Source organism: Protopterus annectens, chromosome 4.part0, assembly GCF_019279795.1.
Source record: "Protopterus annectens isolate FY-2018-M chromosome 4.part0, PAN1.0, whole genome shotgun sequence".
In the NCBI taxonomy this organism is placed as follows: Eukaryota; Metazoa; Chordata; order Ceratodontiformes; family Protopteridae; genus Protopterus; species Protopterus annectens.
The window spans coordinates 910,455,732-910,476,947 of NC_056733.1; the positions used below are offsets into that span (position 1 = coordinate 910,455,732).

The following is a 21,216-nucleotide window of genomic DNA, read 5'->3' on the forward strand; positions in this document are numbered from 1 at the left end:
CTATGAGGCGACAACGCTACCGCAGCACCACCACCGCAGTATAAAATAAAGCTCGTTGCTCTAAATTAGGGAAATGCTATACAGCATCCCTCCAATTACAGCACCATTAACTTGGAGTACTACCGAAGTACAAACTACCTAACAAATTTACATTAAAATCACGCTTCCAAAAGCTTACTAGCCTTCCAATCACACAAACTTTGTGTTTACCTCCTTCCGTTCACGCGTAGCGTGATCAGCTCGTCAATCGGTTTAGCCACACCCCCACAGCAGGGACAGTTTTAATTGGTGGGTACTGCGGTTGTTGGCATTCAGTGTGTTACGGGATAGGTACAGGGCACGTGGTTGTGTTGTTTACCTTGGAGACGCTCATTTTGTGATAGAAGAAAACCGGTGTGGAACGTGTTTTCATTAAACCACACTCGTTGGTCTAATTAGCTGCTTCGGTACTGGGGTAGGACGACCTACTACAACTTCCGGAACTGCGGGAAGCAGCATGGTCCGATTTAAAAACAGGTATAGTTTGGCCTTGGAGTGTCTTCACACTGTCTTCCGGGGGAGTTAAGGAGTTGAATATTTAGTTATACGTCAGTCCATTAATATGTTATTCAAAGTCTAGCTTGCATCTGATTTGTGGTCGAGAAGTGGTTATCTGCACATCTCTCAAATCCAGTAACAATCTGAGACACTTAAAATGTTAGTAATATTAACTCGAGACATCAACAGAATAAGAGAATGTGAATCACTATGCATTTTCTGAAGTAAAATAAGGTTGTAATTCATAAAAGTGAAATTCACCACCTTTTCTCCAAAAGTCACCCATTTAGGATGGGCTAGGAGGGACAGAGCTGAGAGGCATGGTTGTATTGCTCAGGCTATGGAGTGTGTATTTCAAAATGGAAATTCCTTGAGATTCCAAGAGCAGGAGAAGTTATTTCTTACACTTATTACTGAATTGCACTTATTTCTTACACTTATTTCACTGAATTGCACTTCTGAAACGATTATAATTGTGCTATACAGTTGATCTACTACTTTGTGCACTGTTATAAAGCTTTTTTTAGTGTTTCGCTGCATTTATGTACTGTTTTAACTGTATTTTTCATTGCTAGATACTGTTTCATTACTCTAATTGCATATTTACTGAATTACTTAACTGTAAACTGTGTTGTCATACTGAGAGTTGTATTTTCTGTTTGTGAGCTCTCTATCCAATCTTTTCTGTGCATTTTTGATTTTTTGAGGTTTCTGTGTTCTACAGCTAGGAGCTGTAATATTGTGCATTACTATAATTGTCTGTTTACAGATAAAAGCATTCTCTAGGGTCTGCTTTTGCTCCTTGATCTGTTTAAAACTTTCACTTAGTGGCTACAGCTAGGAATTGTAATTTTTCCCACGCACCCTCTCTAGTGTTGTGGTGTTCTTATACTTGGTGGCTTTGCAGTTGCCCACCCATACTGTATATTTGATCTGCGACACTCCTCCAAGTCTAGTGTCATTAGTTCATTCAATCTAATAGAGAACATTTGTGAAGGCCAACCCACTCAGACTCTTAACGTTGAATTAACTTCTGTTCCAGCTTTCTCCATTTCCGCTTTTACTGAAAAAAAAATTCTAAGCTTGCTTCCCCCATTCCCGTGACGTTTCTTGTCCAGATACGGATTTGCTGTGTCCAGGACTGTTTGTCAGCTCCTGAGCCCCCCCACTTAACTAAAGTTAAACTATTCCTGGCACCATAAAGTTTGCTCTTCAAATTCTCCCTTGCAACTAGCCAGCTTTTTAGTTTTAGCACTCAAATTTGTTTCTTTGAGCCCAGCAGTTGTTTAGAACTCATTGTAAGCACTAAATAAGTTACAAATTACTACAGCACTCAACTTTCCACACTTGTCTAGAGGAAAACAGTTTTTAGTACTTAATAAATAAGCACTATTTAGGCATGTCTAAGTGTCAGCTCCCGGTGTTTTCTCCTGTCTACCTGATGAATCTGGGCATCTTGGGACAATGCAGCAATTGCCTCATGTACACAGACAACCCTCTTCTCCTACACCCAACACTACGACCTGTGAGATATGCACTTATATAGCCAAACTGGAAGCAAAGCTCTCTTCACCGAAGACTGGACTAGACAGTCAAGAGGAGAAGGTAAACACTTGCACTGCACCACACTCATCACATAGTCCCTCAAAACCTACACCACCAAAACACACACCTACATTTGCGGAGGCTCTCAGTAAAAATCTGCCCAAACAATAGAGACCTCCAAAGCAGAAATGAAAGCAACCTCCACCCCCCAACACAACCCAAATGGCACACAGCCCATATACTCAGTGTGCCACTCAACTACAGCCCATAAGGCATAACGTACCCAACGCTCTAGTCATAGGTGAGTCTATAGTGAGGCACACTGATGTTCCACTCACCAGGCTAAACAAGGAAAAAGTTACTGTCAGCTGCCTGTCGGGTGCCAGAATCCACAACATAACGCATGCACTCGGGTCACTCCACTTCTTCTTCTTTTGGCTTTTCCCGGTTAGGGGTCACCACAGCGGATCACCTGTCCACTCCATGATTGGCAGTGGAACAAACAAGTACAAATATGACTGTCATTGTCCAGCGATAGTAACTAAAAATCAAGCACTGATTCCCCAGCGAACAAACAGAGAATTCACAGGTAATCCACAGGTAATCCACTGAATTTATTACAGACTTCCACGAACAGGTAAAACAGTAAAACCATAAAGTATAAAACTAAATCAACGTAAAGCGCTTTTTATCCGGACTTCTTCAGACAAAAGTTCCATACCAAAAGATAGGATTCAAATAGTTGAACGCTCAGAGCATTGACCAATCATACCCAGCTCCATACTTAACTAGCTCTTAAAGGACCAACCTTTCTGTTAGAAGCAAGCATCAAACCAAAATTACCAACTGCTATTTAGCGTATTCATTGTGTTATTTAAACTTCTATGTCTTCCTTCTTGCAAATCAGCAAAATCAGAACAAGTCGCACTTCACAATAGTGTATAATGAATACAATCATTAGAACAAAAGTCAATTAATAAAACCTAACATTCTAAAAAGTTGTTACTGCTAAAATACTGTAACCCTTTATATTAGCCTCAGTAGTTCACTTGTTGATGTTATAGTGTGTTGGGAAAGTAAAAGCACGTAACGTATGTATTTTCTAAACTGTAAGGTGATAACCACACCACATGTAGTATACTTTGTTCAAAATTGACGATAAAAGATATATATATATTCAAACTCCGTACTCTAAAGTGTTGGATACATTCATATGCGTGTAACAGGGTGTCTAGCATACTTACTACTAAATTAGCTCCCCCATCACAAAATTGGATTTAAGTACCTAACAATTTACCCAATAAATTATGATATCGTTACCGGTACCCAAAAGGTTGGTATATACAGTCTACTAATGCCAATAAGTTAATGTTCATGTTTGCATTTAGTCCTGTAATCTAAAACATATTTACCGAGCCACTAAATAGTATGAAATGAAGTCGAGTTAGTACATAACAATCCTGTAAGGTATACTATTAACCTTACCTCAGAAATGTCATTGTAACTATGACTGTTATAACCCATCAGGTAGCTACCCCATAGGTTAACCATAAAGCTCGTAAAGGTGTTACATATTCATAGGGATATGTAAATCACTGATGTTTGTTGTGTATACAATACTAAACATATAGGGACTGTATGCCCTACCTTAGTGAACTATTAAAAATTGGGATTTGACAACAACGTTGTAAATGGCCCATCTCCAAAGGCTCCTTAGTTTTAAGATACATGCTATAGAGCATGTTTCATTAAGGCCTGGGTCCATAAATGCTTGTAAGCGCAATTGCCAACTTAATTCCCTTTTCTCAAGCAAAAGTTTAATGTAACTGTCGTTAAAGGACCTAACTCCTATATTATTTATTTGACAAATCACCATGAATTTAAATTTGTGTCCACTATTCTGTTCACAGTGTTTAGCTAGAGCATTTTCACATTTCTTCCTGCTAATTGCGTATAAATGCTCATATATTCTATCCCTCAAATGGCGGTCTGTCTTCCCTATGTAGAATGACGTACAATGCTGGCATTGGGCCAGATAAACTATGGACCTTGTGTTACAATTAAACACATCCCAAATTGCAAAAGTTTCTTTTCTGACAGTAAAAGTGTTTTGAAGTGTCTATAAAGGAACAGTATTTACATGCCCCACATTTATGTGTACCCAAATTATTTTTCTTCACTTTACATTTCGTTTCTAATAAATTTTTCACGTTTAGTCCCTTCCTAAACGTGATAGTTGGAAATTGATCAGTTTTACTGGAAACATCCTTATCCAATGATAAGCAAAGCCAGTATTTTCTTACTATTTTCTGGATGTCTATAGCCTTCGGGCAATAAGTAAATGTAAATGCCAGGGAGAAGTTTTTGTTTTCCATCAAATTGTCCGTAATAGTACTCGCTTCTTCCCTAAGACTATGTTCTTTTTGTCCATGGGCACTATTAGTTAGAGTATCAATTGTATTTGTTAAATCAATTGTTGAATTTCCATTTAAGATGGGTCTGTATGTCCCATTACTCCTCTTTGTTTTTACCTCTTGAAAGATATCCCTTAAGAATTTACTAGGGTACCCTCTATGAGAAAACATCCTGTATAGTAAGTTACATTCCTGTTCAAAACCCTCGTTTGTAGTGATCATCCTGGCCGCTCGTACGAGCTGGCCTTTCACCACAGATTTCTTTTGGTGGTATGGATGTAAACTTGTAAAGTGTAAGAATGTATTCGAATAAGTACTTTTTCTATAAATTTTTGCTATGTATCTACCTTCTCGTACATTTTTACTCAATTCTGTGTCCAGAAAGCTAATCTTTGACTCCTGGAAGTTTTTTGTAAATTTTAAGAAAGTACTTGTGGAATTAAGAAAAGTAACAAGTTCCTCAGCAAGACTACTATCTCCATCAAAAATAATGAATATATAACCTAAGAATCTCTTATAGAGATGGATTTTATCTTTCCACTCACTGTTCAAAATGAAAGTAGTTTCCCAGTAGGCCATAACTAAATTTGCAAAGCTCGCACCTACTGGGGAACCCATTGCTATCCCGATCTTCTGTAGGAATAGCTTGTTGTCAAATGTCACATAATTATTTTTCAAAATTATATCTAAAAGTTGTTCTATTAACAAACATTCGTTCACTGTTGCTCCTTTTTCTCTGATGTAATCTACTACCCATTGTGTGCCTAAATTTTGTGGTATACATGAGTAAAGGTCACATACATCCACTGTAAGGAAGTTTAATTCACTGTTGAATATTAATAACTCTATTACTTCCAAAAAGGACCAAGAGTACTTCAATATCTGTACTTCCTTAACTACATATTTTTTCAAGATTGAATCTGCTAGTTTTGCACATGGGTATGTGATGGATTGCCTTGCGTCCACCAATGGTCTAAACGGTGGGTTACACAGGCTTTTATGAATTTTCAGTACACCAAACAGTTTGGGGATTTTAGGAGACAGCATTGTTAAATAGTGATTTAAATTAATGTCGATTAGACCATCAGTATATAAATCACTAATAAACATTTTTATTCTATTATATGCTTGACTTAGTTGGTGCTGGTTCACCTCCTCATATGTTTCCTTTTCCAAAAGTGATGTTATTAGCTTATTGTAATCTTCATTGTACATTACAACCAGGCCCCCGCCCTTATCAGGTTTCATAAATCTAACTGGTAGGGTCCTGAACAGTGTTAATAGTTGTTTTTCCTCATTTGTAATGTTTTCGTTACAACCATCCTTTTTGAAATTCTTCGCCACTTGTCTAAATTCTTGCTCACATAAAAATTCAAACATACCTATAACTGCCTTACATGGAGGGTTAAAGGTGCTAGTTACCCTTAGTTCATTGTGGCTATACGATGAATTACCTAATAGTACACTAAGGTTCAACTTTCGGATAAACAATTTAAAATCAATCAAAAGATCTGCAATATTACACCTGTTTGATGGAATAAAGGTTAAACCCCTAGCAAAAAGTTCAACCAAAGCCTCATCAATGAAGCATTCGGTGTAATTGAAGATTTTAAAATCACCCTGTTTGTTAGTTAAGACGTTGAATAAATTCAGTCCTAATACTTGTTGCTGCTGCTGCGAGTGTTGTATCTCTTCATGGGGCCTTGTTGTAAATTCGGTCTCCAGTTGTTCCCCCTCCCCCCTCTCTAGTTTGTTTGGTTTGGTTGTGGTTGCCGTTGGTTATTGTCCTGGGGGTATGGGTGTACAACACTCTTATTTTGGTAGTCCATACCTCCTTCGTCATTAAAAGTAATATCTACAGTTCCATTAATTTTTTTTTCAATAATCATTTTTATTGTTTTGCCAGACCATTATACATTTCACACACTATTTACATTATGTACAATATTGCTTCCAATGTTTTAGTTCCATTTTGAATTTCCCTATTGTACATTAAGAATAAATATCATTTTAACCAAGTACGGGAAAATAAAATCACAAAAAATTAAACATAAAAGCATCTACAATAGACAATTATAAACCAACTCAAGCCAATAATTTGTATTATTTCTACATTTTCTATCTAAACCAAGAATGTGTTGGTACACATACAGAATGTCCTGACGGAAAGTGGATAGGAACCGCTACGCCAAAATAATATTAAAGATTTGTTCCCAAATTTTGATGCTGTTTATACTTTTCTTATTATTTCTAATTAACAATTTGTGCGCTAATATATGCTTAATCGCTAACCGCCTGAAATTTTGCCACGACACCTGTGCTGGGTTCAACCAATTTGTGGCTATATATAATTTCATTAGTAAACTAATATTCATAATTACAATCTTTTTTGTTTTGTCCAAATTCTCCGGTGGAATATGTAGAATCAGAAATTCCCAGGAGAGTGTTGGGTTTTGGTACCCCATTTTTTGTAGTTGTAACTTTAAAGAATTCCATAATTTATAAATGCACTTGCAACTCCAGAACATGTGTAACAGGTCTGCTGTCTGATCTACACACTGTGGACATTTAGGTGACTTTTTTGAGTCAAATTTATGAAGTGTTAGATGGGTATAATATGCATTGTTAAATATCATCAGTTGAGTAAAGACCAGTTTTTGAAGTGATACGGATTTTAATGTTAAGTTAAATGCCTCTACTATTTTACTGTCCTCTAGGGATGGCAATTTCTCTCTCCAGTATTTGGATATCGGAATATGATTATTATATTTTCTCTCTTTTGCCATTTTATACGCTGAGGATATATATTTTCTATCTTGTTGCAATGCTTCCCACAGATGACCTGAAATAACTAGTTCCTCTTTTTTTATTTCAGAACTGGTAAAATAATTTATGGCCAAATCTTTTAACTGCCTCATTATAATTAAATAAGAGATGGGAAGATTCATCTCTTTTAAGATGTCATGTACCGCTACTCCTAGGAAGGGGTATAAATCCCTTACAGTTAATTCCTTAATCAATGGATATTTTTTTAAGTCTATCAGTTGATTACCAATAGTTATATTAGGATTTCCATCAAACGGTTGAAACATCATCATATAGTTTAAAAGGTTCAAGGAGGCATACAGAGTTTGAGTCGCCCTTGCCCATACCTTGATGTGCTCTATTAACTCATATTTACTCAATGTTTTTATATTCAAAAATGGTACAGCTTTAACATTAATTCCCTTCCCTTTTATATGTTTATAATTTAGCAGTACCCATTTGGGTATCCATTTTCTATTTTCACTATCCAAGTAAGACACCCTTAAAATCCTATTGGCCTGAATCACTGTATAATACATTTCAAAATCCGGTAAATCCAACCCCCCCCCCTCGTTTTAGGAGCCATCAGTTTCTCATAGGATATTCTCGTTTTTCTGGGTTCCCACAGAAATTTCCCCAATCCTATCTGAAATTGCTTAAAAAAGGATTTTGTGATTTTAAGTTGTGCTGCTCTAAAAATATATAGCATTCTGGGGAGAACGTTCATTTTTATTATCGCTGCTCTTGCCATCATCGGTAGCTTCAACTTACTCCATCTTTTCAAATCCATTGTTATTCGGTCTCCAGTTGCCTTAATATTGTTGATAAAAAAATTCTCTATTTTCAGTTGAAAAGTTAATCCCCAAATATTTTATTCTTTCTTCTGTCCTTACTCGTCCTATCAATGGTAGCATTGAAAAAGGTGTAGGTGTCTTTAGAGGGAATATTTTGGTTTTTTTTAAATTTAGTTTGTAATTAGCAATTTTCTCAAAGGTTTGTATTGCTGTTAGTATTTTTTTCGTATCCGACACCGGTGTGGTACTGTATATATTTAAATCATCTGCAAAAGCAGCCATCCTAACCTTTATCCCAAGAAGTACAGGAGAATTATAAAAACATTTTGTTTCATATGAAGAAATAAAGGTTCCAAATACAGATTAAACAGTATGGGAGACAATGGGCACCCGGTCGAAGTTCCATTTTTAATTTAAATCCTTTTGGAACAATCATGATTTATATATAAACTGGTGTATGCATTCTTGTATAAATTTCTTAACATAGAAATAAAAAGCTGAGGTATATTGAAATATGATAATGTTTCAAATAAATAAGCCAAATTAACTCTATCGAAAGCTTTTGAGCATCAATTATTAAAGCATATATGTTCATATTTTTATACTTTGCATAAGATATTAAAGTATGAAGAGTTAATGTATTATCTGTAGTCTGTCTCCCATCTATAAACCCCGCCTGTTCTTCTGATATTATCAAGTTTATTATTTTTTTAATCTACTAGCTAGAATAGATGTCATGATTTTCATATCAATATTCAACAATGATATGGGCCTATAATTGTCTGGATTTTGGGATCACTATTCTCTTTCAATAACAGAATTGTTCTTGAGGCATTAAAATGAAGATCATTGCTGCCATTGAAATGATATAATTAAAGGTCTGTGAAAGTACGGTGCTCAGAATCCCACTAAAAGATTTATAAAATTCAGAGGTCATACCATCTGGTCCTGGGGCTTTATGTGGCTTTAATTTCTTAATTGCCTCTAGAACTTCATCAACTGTAATCCATGCAGTCAATTCTCCATGAGAATCCTCGTCAATCTTGGGAAAATTAATTTTCTGTAAGAACTCTTTTCTCTCTTCATCATGCCCATGAGTTTGTTGCTCACCATATATCTGATTAAAAATTGATTCAAAAATCTTCATGACATCTGACTTATCAGTATATAACGTATTGTTATAATTTATTTCGGTAATTAATCGTGTCGATTTCGTCTGATTAATAATACGGGCTAATGCTTTGAGGGAGTTTGAATGTGATTTGCATATTTAACTAAACTTCTTTGTTCGTACAGTGTCAATTTTCTGTTATGCATAAGAAACAGCTCTTTCTGACATCTTAGCAACTCAGTTTCTGTTTGCTCAGTGTAGTTACTCATCAGCTCCTGGTCCAATAATTGTACTTTAGTTTCCAGATCCAGTTGTTCTTTATTTTGGAGTTTTTTATAATAAGTGGCTTTCTGAATAAATAATCCTCTTAACAAAGTTTTAGTTGTAGCCCATTCTATATCTAATGGATGTTCATTACGGGGTATATTGTATACTAATTGTTTAAGTATCTCCTTAACTTCCTGTACTATATCTTCTTTGGTTAATAGATATGGGTTTAAGGACCAATTATATCTACCATGATTTTTAGTATTTAAAATATCGGTCTTTAAAGTTATTTTAGAATGGTCTGAGAGCTGTCTAGCTTGATTAGAAACCCTAGGGTCAAGTGAAATGAACACTTCTGGAATTAAAAAAAAATCAATTCTTGACCACATTTTATGGCAGCTAGAATAGAAAGTAAAGTTTTCTGCCTTTGCTTGTATGTGTTTGTGTTTAAAAGGGTCATACAGTTTGAAATCCGTTCTCAGTTCTTTCAACGCCACCATTGCCTGCTTATTAAAAGCAGTCGAAGCTCCCAACTTATCAGTTTTAGAATCTTGGTAAGCATTCCAATCCCCCCCCCCATCACTATGTAACAGTTGTTATATGACTGTAGAATAGAGTAAATTGAAGCTATATAGTGATGTTGGTTCACATTTGGGGCATAAACACAAAAAAGTACTATCGGCTTATCCAAACTTTCAATTTTGAGAACCACCAAACACCATCTGCCTTCTTTATCTATTTTGTCCTCCAAAATTTCTCCTTGAAACTGATTCTTGGTTATAATTGCCACCCCAGCACTATTTGTAGTCCCTTCCGCCTTTACAACCTTCCTAATCCATTTCTTGTCCTTCATTGTTTCCCACTGGTCATTAGTCAAATGTGTTTCTTGTAATAGAATAAAACCTGCTTTTGATTTAAAAAACAGATGCAGAAACAGCTTTCTTTTTTTCATGTTCTGGAGTCCTTTAACATTCCAGGAATCTATTATCCACATTCTAAACTATGAATTGGTGAATAATGGTATCTATTTTTTGTTTTCCACCTTAAATTGACAAGTGTTGGTATTACTTGAATTTTTTGGAAGCAAAACAGCCATCCCATCCCTACCCAGTGCCTATCCACTATTCCTCCGGACCAGGATGAACATAGGTTTTTCACATTGGATAACATTCCCCAAGTAGCTAATCTACTAATTCTATTAACTAATAATAAAATAGCATGCAAAAAACCTACACCAACTATATCTACGTCTACAAAGTCTAACCCAGACATTCCCTACTAAACACTGCACTCAAGTAACTACAGCTCTGAACATTTCCCTAATATTCATGTAAACTAATTGTATCTGACATGTCAAATAATTCACTTTTAACAAACTTTAAATTCAGCAATAATATGTTAGCATTATAATTACTTGTTCCAAAACCTTTTAACTAACAGTTCACCTAATAAACACACAGTTATTATACATTTGTTTAAAACAAGTCATTATTTAGGTCAGCTATTTATCTTCAAAACATTCCTACAATATTGCATTTAATTTTTATAGATCATTACAGTTAGACATCACCTATATTACACAACTACTACTACTGTTTGCTAATTATGCTATATATATATATATATATATATATATATATATATATATATATATTTCTTTTTTTTTTTTTGTTCTCCCCCTTCCCCAAACTGATCACAGTTAACAGATACTTATTTATTCACTTATTTACTCACTAAATAAAACACAGTAAGTTACAAAACAAGCCTGCAAAGGAGAAGAAAAAAAAAAAGAGAAAAAAAACAACACAAAAAATAGACTGCATTACCTGGATTTACCACTAAGCCATAGACTCTTATACAGCAACAGCCAAACCATACATTTTTGTCCATACAAGACACACTTTACCTCATTGATCGTTTCACAGTCATTTTAGCATCAAGAGTCCCAAAAAGCTTCGTTTTCGATTTACAGCAGCTCTTCTTGCTTCCCAGCAGTTGCAGCAGTCCAGGCAGTTCATTTTTTGAATTTTCGCGCTCGCGACGGGGGAACCAATATCTACAGTTCCATTAATAAAATCCACACTGGTGGATCCTAAGTCATTTCTCACAGTACTGTTTCTCCTATTTGAAACTGTCCTTCGATCTTGCCCAAACTCAGAATTAGCAATAGTTCTGTTTCTGTTCCCATAGTTATGTGAACTCGGTGGTTTTGGATATGCATACCCCTCTTTGTATGCTTTCAAGTCCCTCTCCAGTTTCTTTATTTTAGTTAGCTTAAATTTCTGCATTTGTTGTGCTATACTTGTGAATGTTCTATTGTATTCGTATTGGTATCTGTTAAAGTCTAAGTCCCCTTTAATTTCTTTTTCCAGTTTTGTGGTATCAGTCATAAGTTCGTTCACTGTTATCTGATAGTGTTTCGTCATACATTGTAACAGCTCCAAACCTTGGTTATTAAGTAACACTAAAAGTTCCTTATGGAACTCAGAACCTTCAATTAATCCAGTTGGATATGAACAGTATCTGAGTCCCTTTGGCACTATTTTTTCTTTAATACATTTGTTAAAATAGTTCAGTTCTAATTGTAATTTCTTAATTTTAAGCAATTTACTGTCAAATAATTTTAATTTTTCCACAAGGGAACAAATAGTTTCATTGTCAGACTGATGGCTTATACTTGCCTGCATACCATCTAGTATTAACTCACTGTTCAACCAAGATCCAATGTCGTGTTGGTAAACGGTTCCTATTGTACCGGTCCTTTCATCAACATTGCTTCCGAAGTTACCAGAAACAATGTGTCTCCTCAATATTTTGAATCTCTTCTCGGTAGTTCCAATGTCTTTGTGGGCTAGTGTTATGCTGGGTTTGCTGCATCATTTGTCCTATCCGGTCAGTGCTCATGTTAGATCCATTATTGTTCGTAACTTAAGTCCACCTTTGCTGTTAAGCGGTCCAACCACTCGTTCATTAACTCTAATAACTGTGTAAGGTTACCCTTCTCGAGTCCTTCTCCTTCTGTAGAATTATCCATCCTCGCTGTTGGTCGTCGGTGCCGTACCAAAACAAACAAACACCAATAAACGAAAGTCCAACAATAGTAACTAAAAATTTGCTGGGGAATCGGTGCTTGATTTTTAGTTACTATCATTGGACTTTCGTTTATTGATGACTGTCATTGTCCATGTTGGTGTGAATGACCTGAGATGTACCTCCCGGGACTACATGAAAAGAGACATGGAGGAGCTCTCCGATCTTGTAGCCAGGCAGGTATGACCCTAGCCCTGAGTAGCATCCTGCCATCACCCAGAGTGATACCACAGTAGAAGGAAAAAAAATGATTGACTTTAACAATTGGCTAAGCTTCTTGTGTCATTCTATCTGCCTGGGATGACATAATCGACAGACCACTCTGCTTTGCCAGAGATGGTCTGCACCTGTCGCCCTTGGGATTCCGGATACTGGCAAAGGCTCTTGCCACCCCTATAGTGCGTTTTTTTAGGCAAGGTTCAAATGACAAATTCACCACTGTAACAGGTACAAGTAAGCAAAATCTGAGGGTAATGCTACTCAATGCTAGAAATCTAAACCTCAGAATGCACTCACTCGAGACACTCCTTAAAATGGAGAACATTGACATCTGTGCGGTGACAGAGACCTGGTTCAAAGCTCCAGAGAGCACCCCTGCATTACCAGGATATAATTCATACCACACCTTTCGGCCACCAAACCCAGACCGAAACACTAAAGGTGGAGGCGTGTCCATATTCATTAAGGATATCCACACCTCCAAGCTAGTTGCTCAGCATAATGCATCCGAGATTATCCAAGTTCAACTAACTCTGGGCAAAACCGCAATCCAGATTGTAGCTTGCTACAGACCCCCCACCATGCCCCAGGATTCCCACTCCTCTTTTCTTTACACACTTGAAAATATTAAGGTACAACCCAGCACTCTAATAATGGGTGATTTCAACTACCCTACCATTAACTCGGAAAACTACTCGTGTACCAACTCTTTTGCTCAACGTTTTCTGGAAATAATCAAGTTCAACGCCTTGGATCAACTTATCCAAGAGGTCAGCTGCCCATTGGTCGGATCCGACCACAAGCTAATCACCCTAGACATCCACATCCTGTTCCCAACCCCATTAGGAAAACAACCATAAAAAATTTCTCCAAAGCCAACGTCACGCTTCTTAAGACAGAAGTGGCAAACTTCACGACACCCATGCAGATGGATAATAGAGGTACGACTGCTGAATCCTACACAAATGCACTTTATAAGCACTTACACGAGTGCATGGATCGTGCTATCCTCCAAAAAAAGGAAGCCAATCTGGTGGTCTTCTGCCATAAACAAACTCTACAATAGAAGAAAGAAACTGTTGCAAAAAATAGTAAAATGCCACGATTGGAGGAACTCCCTGGTCAGCTGCAGTAAAAAGCTGGGATCCCTTATAAAATCCTCCAAAGCTAGTTATGAAAACAAAATTGCCACTGATTCTAAAGACAACCACAAAGCATTCTATAGCTATGTCAAGAATCTCAGTGGCAACACTCAGATCTGCTCTGAGTTGCAGCACAATGACATTTAAATATACAGAACCAACTGATATTGTCAACATCCTAGCAGATAGGTTCAATGCTAACTTTACCCCCCTCTCACCCCCTAAAGGGCCCATCTGTATACCGGAAGAATGCAAAGTTCCTGTAATCATGGCTGCACAGGTAAAAACCTCACTCTCCAAAGCCAAGAACACAGCATCCATGGGACCTGACAACATCTCAGGCTGCCTTCTACATGAACTACAGAATGAACTGGCACCCCACCTAAGTACCACGTTCAATCATAGCCTCACCTCAGGCTTTGTGCCCATTGAATGGCGTACCACGATGGTTATCCCATTATACAAAGGGGGGGGCACAACAGACCTTGGGAACTACCGTCCCATTAGCCTGATGAGCCTGGTCTGCAAGGCCATGGAACGTATTATCCTGGAACTTATAAACAAAAGACATTGGAGATCCCCAAACTCTGGACCCCACACAGTTTGGGTTTGTAAAAGGCAGATCATGTCTCCTAAACCTGATAGACTTCTTTGAAGTAGTTACCAAAGCCATAGATGAGGGTAAGGTGGTTCACACAGCCTATCTAGATCTTGCCAAGGCGTTCAACACCATCCCCCCACTCTGGAATTGTAGATAAACTCACTAAACTAGGTATAAATTACTATTTTACAAGATGGCTTGCCAACTGACTTACTGACGGAACCCACACTGTGAAAGTAGCAGACTCCAAATCGGACTTCAGACCAGTGACAAGTGGAGTACCACATGGTTCAGTCCTGGGTCCTCTCCTGCTTGGTATCTACTTCTCTAAAGTACAGAAGGTCTTTGGCTAACTAAATTCGCAGATGACTGCAAACTAGGAGCCATAATCGAAACTTCTAATGATGTGGACATCCTACAAAAGGGCCTCACTGAGACAGATGCCTGTTGTCAAAGCCATGGTCTCCAGCTCAATGCCAAAAAGTGCATTATCGTCCCCTTTGGTAAAAATGCTGTACCCATGATCTACCACATAGGCGGTAGTCTACTTAACACTGAAAGTGTGATAGAGACCTTGGGACACAGGTGGACAGTAGTCTCTCCTTTGATAATCACATCGCCACAGTGGTCAGGAAATCCTTCTATGTGGCACACCTCATCATAAATAGTTTCTCATCCAGAAAAAAAAAGAGGTCATTGTTCCCCTCTACTCATCACTCATTAGACCCATTATAGAGTACAATGCCCCTTTTGGTATGTACCTCACAAGACATCTACAACAACTGGAAAGGTCGCAAAAATACCTCACAAAGATGATTACTGGCCTCAAACAGATGCCTTATGCAGACAGTCTCAAAAAACTCCAGCTTTAGTCCGTTGCATATCGCCTACTCAGAAGTGATCTCTGCCTAACATACAAAGCTATGTCAAACCCAGAGCTGCTGGACATGCTCCACTTAAAGAAATCCCAATCCCTCCGAGCTACACGCTCTAGGGACCTAAACATTGTCACCACAATAAACAGAACATGCTGGAGGGATAGATTCCTGTCCCAGAGACTTCCCATACTCTGGAGCAGGCTACCGATCTCTGTCAAACAAAGCTCCTCATTAGCACTCTTCAAGAAAAATCTTGATGATTGGATGGATAATAGGAAATTCACCCTGGGGATCACTTCTGTGGTTCTGCTTGACAGGGGCACAGGAAAATAATTTTCTTGGGTGGTGAAAGCCAGGGTACCTTTTTGGCTGGGCTTGTATAGGCCCTAGAGCCAGTAGCCTAGTACCTACCTATGAACCGTCATCCTTTGCACGGTAGTGTACTCTGCCTTGACTACACTCCATCAGTGTAAGTAAATCCTTAAGCAAGTGATAACTCCAGCCCCTTCCCCTAGCGTGGCCCCCAAAACTAATGGTATGGCCATGCTTTTTTTTAATGTTGTCATTTTCAAATGTCCAGAGTGGATTTTTCTTTTAAGTGTGAGATTTGGTAGGAGAAGCAGCGATATTGCACTTGGAAGGCCTCACCTTGCGTTTTGCGCAGAAGTGGGCGTATCACGAATGATTGACGACCAGGTCTCCATATGTAATGAGCCATGATTGACATGGCATTCTAATCAGCTGACAGCCCTAGTTTCTCCTCTTACAGGTTAAGGTTAATAATCATTTGTGCATTAAATCCACGACCATTACACTCGCACAAACTAAATACAAATGATGATCATCGTCCATGTTCCTAGAAATAAGTCTGCCCCCTTCACACTTGTTCCTAATTTTATAAAAATGAGAACAAAGTTGCGCTCAATACTTTTGTGACATTTGCTACGACGTATAAAAAAACACTGACAGAAAGTTGTAACACTGTCTTGGAACATGGATAGCAACCCCTATTGTGCTGGATTGTCATAGTCACTGCACCTTCCCATGTGTTTTTTGTAGTGGACTCGTACTTCTCAACTGTCCAGATTTCCACCTATTTTTGGTCTTTTCCTCATTTGTGGTTTTCTGCAAACTGTTGAGGGTTGAAGTCAATAAATAATGACACGCATATACCGCTCAACCTTTTAGAGCAAGAAATCTGGACAAAGCCATCCAAAATAAGGGCAGTTTTTTAAAATATTGCTGTTAAACTTAGAAATTTACGGCGATATTTTACTCAGAGAAACAATAAAGTCAGCACTGTCAGATCAGTAACATCGCACAGTATAAAGTATCAAACAACATAGCTATATAAACTATATTGGTTTATTGGACATTATGGATATGAACACTAGATTCTACATGTTAGAAACATATGCTAGTGTCGCTATGGAGGGAATGCATATTCATTAGTGCCCGATTACGAAATAGCATGGGGGCAGGTTTTGGGTGGGGCTTGCTACTGCGCATCTGGTGAGGCTCTCAAGTACAATATCACCGGACAAACCATGTCTACAGTTAGTGTAAAGGACTATATCTCATTTTTTCACCAAAATAAAAACTCATAGTAGAATTTGAGTGCTGTTTCCTATAATATTTGGGTGTTTCATACACAAAATAATTGCTTGGTGCAACTACATTCAGACAAAATTATGTATAGTTTCCTTAAATATCAGGACTTTTGCAAATTTTCGTGTCTTTTTTAAGGATACAACTACCAAAGTAAGAACTAAGCTAAAACTCCCACCAGAACTCATAGGTTGATACTAGGCTGTCTGCCCTAGGGCATTTATAAGCCTAGCCAGAGTGTTTGGCTTTCGCCACCCTTTTAGATTAGTTGATTGTGCCTCTGTATAGTAGGTCACAGAAGATGGCCCTTTTAAGGTTAATTTACTGTGCCTCTGTCTAGTAAGGACACAGAAGAGATCCCAGGGGTAAACCTACGATCTCCCATCCACTCGTCAAGATTTCTCTTGAAGAGGGTCATTGAGGGGCTCTGCCTAACATGGATTGGGATTTTGTTCCAGAGGGAGGGGAGCCTCTGGGATATGAATCTGTCCCTCCAGCATGTTCTATTTATTTCTGTGCTGAGGTTCAAGTCCCTGGAGCGTGTAGCTCTAAGGGATTTCGATTTCCTGAGGTGGAGCATGTCCATTAATTCTGGTTTGGACATGGCTTTATACGTCAGGCACAGATCGCCTCTGCATAGGCGGTAAGCAACCGAGTAGAGCTGGAGTTTCTTTAGCCTAACTGTGTAGGGCATCTGTTTGAGTCCCTTGATCCTTTTGGTGAGGTACTTTTGGGGTCTTTTCAGTTGCTGCAGGTGTCGGGTAAGGTACATCCTAAATGGGGCATTGTATTCAATTATGGGCCTGATGAGTAGAGGGGCACAATGACCTCTCTTGATCTAGATGTGAACCCTTTCATGATAAGGTGGGCTATATAGAAGGTCTTTCTAACCACTTTGGCAATGTGATTGTCAAAGGAGAGATTGCTGTCTACCAGGGTCCCCAAATCCCTAATTACTTCTTCCGTACTTAATGGATTACCACCTATGTGGTAATTTGTGGGCACTTTGTTTTTCTAAAAGGGGATGACTATGCACTTTTTGGCATTTAGCTTTAGGCCATGGCTCTGGCACCAGTTATCCGTCTCTGTGAGACCCTTTTGGAGGATGCTTGTGTCAGTCGGCGAGTCGATTATGGCACCCAGTTTGCAGTCATCTGCGAACTTGGTCAGCCATAGTCCTCCCGTGTTAGCCTGTACCTCAGAGAAATATACACCGAACAAGAGAGGTCCCAGGACTGAACCTTGTGGGATGCCACTTGTAACTGGTTTAGAGTCTGACATGGCACCTGCAATTCTGACCATGTGGGTTCTATCCCTGAGCCAGTTTGCAACCCATCTTGTGACATAGGGGTTGATATTTAAGCTGGTGAGCTTATTTATGATGCCCGAGTAGGGTATTGTGTCGAAGGCTTTTGCAAGGTCCAGGTAGGCTGTGTGGACTACCTTCCCTTCATCTATGGCCTTGGTGACTGTTTCAAAGAAGTCAACCAGGTTTAAGAGGCAAGATCTGCCCATAACAAAGCCGAATTGGGTAGGATCCAGTGTTTGGAGGTTCCCAATGTCTTTGTTTATGAGTTCCATGATGATACGCTCCATAGCTTTGCAGACCGGGCTAGTCAGGCTTGTAGGGCAATAGTTTCCGGGGTCCATTGTGGCACCACCTTTGTGGAGTGGGACCACTGTTGCTGTACGCCATTCCTTGTGTACATATCCTGTAGTAAGGCTGAGATTGAACAGTAACTTTATGTGAGGGTTCAGTTCTTTTTGGAGCTCGTGTAAGATGCAGCCCAGGACACCGTCTGGTCCCATTGATGCTGTGTTTTTTGCTTTGGAGAGGGCAGCTCTCACCTATTCATCTGTGATGTCAGAGAGGCTACACTCTGTTGGGATAGACATTTGCTCTTTTGGGGGGGAAGGGGGGGGAGAAGTTTGCACTGAACCTGTCTGCCAGGATGTTGGCAATATCTGTGGGTTCAGTGTATTTTTTGTTATTTTGCACTAACTCAGAGCATATCTGGGAGTTGCCGCCCAGGTTCCTGATATAACTAAAGAAGGCCTTGTGATTATCTTTAGCGTCTTGTGCAATTTTTCTTTTAAAGCTGGCCTTAGATGATTTAATGAGGGATCGTAGTTTCTTGCTAGTACTGATCAGAGATGCCTTCCCTTTTTGGGATTTTTCTCTATCATGTAGTAGCTTTCTCCTTCTGTTGTGTAGCTTATTTATGGCTGGGGTCCACCAGACAGGTCTCCTGCCTTTGGAGGAGTGAGTCTGGGTTTTATTTGGGATAGCACAATCCATGCATTCCTGTAGGTGTCCATAGAATGCGTTTGTAAAGGATTCTGCGGTTTGGGCCGTATTTTCCAATGGCCCGGGGGCTTTGAAGGATTCCACCTCGGTTTTGAGAAGTGTGAAGTTTGCTTTTGAGAAGTTCTTCACTGTGGTTTCCTTGGCTGGGGGTGGGGATGAGATATGGATTTGCAGTGAGATTAATTTATGGTCAGATCTTACCAATGAGGGGTATACCTCTGGTATGGAACATAGAGTCCCTATGTTGGTGATGATCAGGTCCAATATGTTTTCCCCTCTTGTGGGAGTGGTGACCAGTTCCATAGCATTTGAGTTTATAAATTCTAGGAACCGTTGGGCGAGGGTGTTGGGGCTTGGGTAGTGCTCCCAGTCTATGTTTGGGTAGTTGAAGTCACCCAATATGGTGGTGTTTGGAGAGATCTTCATATTCTCCAGTGTTCTCAGGAAAGCTGAGTGGGGTTCCTGAGGGTGGCTTAATGGTTAAGGTGTTTGCCTTACAAACACAAGGTGCAGGGTTTGAGTCTCGCAAGGGGTAATTACAGGGCTCTTAAATGGCTCTAAGGGTAGCTTTAGTACTAACCTATGAAATAAAAAAAATTTGAGTCTAGATGAGGTGGTACTGGCTAGGCTTAAAAATGGCTCGCAAGGGCAGGTAGCTTAGTACTAACCTATGAAATAAAAAAAATTGTACTATGAGTTTGGGAGGGTGGTCTGTAGCAGGCTACAAACTGAAAGGCAGTTTTGCCCACTGTTAGTTGCACATGGACGGTCTCTGATGCTTCGTGCAGTGCCACTAACCCGGAGGTGTGGGCATCTTTAATGAATATGGATACTCCCCCTCCTTTTGTGGTTCGGTCCGAGTTTTGGGGCTGAAAAGCATGGTATGAGGTATAACCTGGTAGTGCTGGGGTGCTCTCGGGAGCCTTGAACCAGGTTTCTGTTACTACACAGATATCGATATTCTCCATACTGAGGAGAGCCTCAAGTGCGTGCATCTTGAGGTTTAGACTTCTGGCATTGAGCAGCATTACCCTTAGTTTCTTTTTCCTTGTGTTGTCTATGGAGGTGGGTTTGTTTTGAGCCTTGCCTAAAAAGGCACTATGGGGGTGGCAAGAGCCTTAGCCAATATTGAAAGCCCAGGGTGACAGGTGCAAGCTGTCCTAAGCGGCAACGTGGCTTGTCGAGCATGTCATCCCAGGCTGACAGACACTGGATCCCCTTTAAATGACACCAATACTTTAGCCAATTGTTAAAATTGATCATTTTGTCTTTATACTGTGGCATCATTCTTGGTGTGGGTAAGATGCTACTCAAGGTCAGGGTCATACTGGCCTGGGCTACATGATCAGAGAGCTCCTCTGTCTCTTCATGTAATCCAGGGAGGTACGTCTCAGGTCATTCACACCAGCATGGACAATGGCGGAGTCATATTTGTACTTGCTTTGGAGTGACCTGAGTGCTTGTGTTATGTGGCAGATCCTGGCACCCGACAGGCAGCTTACAGTGACCTTCTCCTTGTTCAGCCTGGTGAGTGGGACGTCAGTGTGTCTGACAATAGTCGCCTATTACAAGTGTATTAGGTGTGTTGTTTAGCCTTAAGGGCTGTGACTTTGTGGCACATTGACTTTGTGAACTGTGTGATACGTGGGTATTGTTGTGGTATAGCGGTTGCTTGAATGTTTGCTTTGGAGGTCTCTGCTGCTTGGGCAGATTTTTATTTAGAGCCTCCGAGTATGTTTTTGTGTGTTTATTTGTTTGGTTTGTTGTTGCGATAGGTCTATGTGAGACTGGATTTGTGGTGTGTGTGGTTACCTTCTCCTCCTGACTGACTGCGCCTCAGCCTTCAGTTTGGCTATATAGTTCCATCTCTCACATATATTTGAGCTTGTTGGGAGGA

The 21,216-nt window shown here is 39.2% G+C and overlaps 1 protein-coding gene across 1 annotated transcript in view; it reads left to right on the top strand.

The window, feature by feature from the left end:
• Positions 1-285: 285 nt before the first annotated feature.
• POP5 (POP5 homolog, ribonuclease P/MRP subunit) overlaps positions 286-21,216 on the top strand; it is an 80,613-nt gene continuing 59,682 nt past the window's right edge. The window contains exon 1 of the mRNA XM_044068874.1: positions 286-516. Coding sequence (XP_043924809.1) covers positions 497-516 — 20 coding nt within the window. The 5' untranslated portion in view covers positions 286-496. The remainder of the gene's footprint in view (positions 517-21,216) is intronic.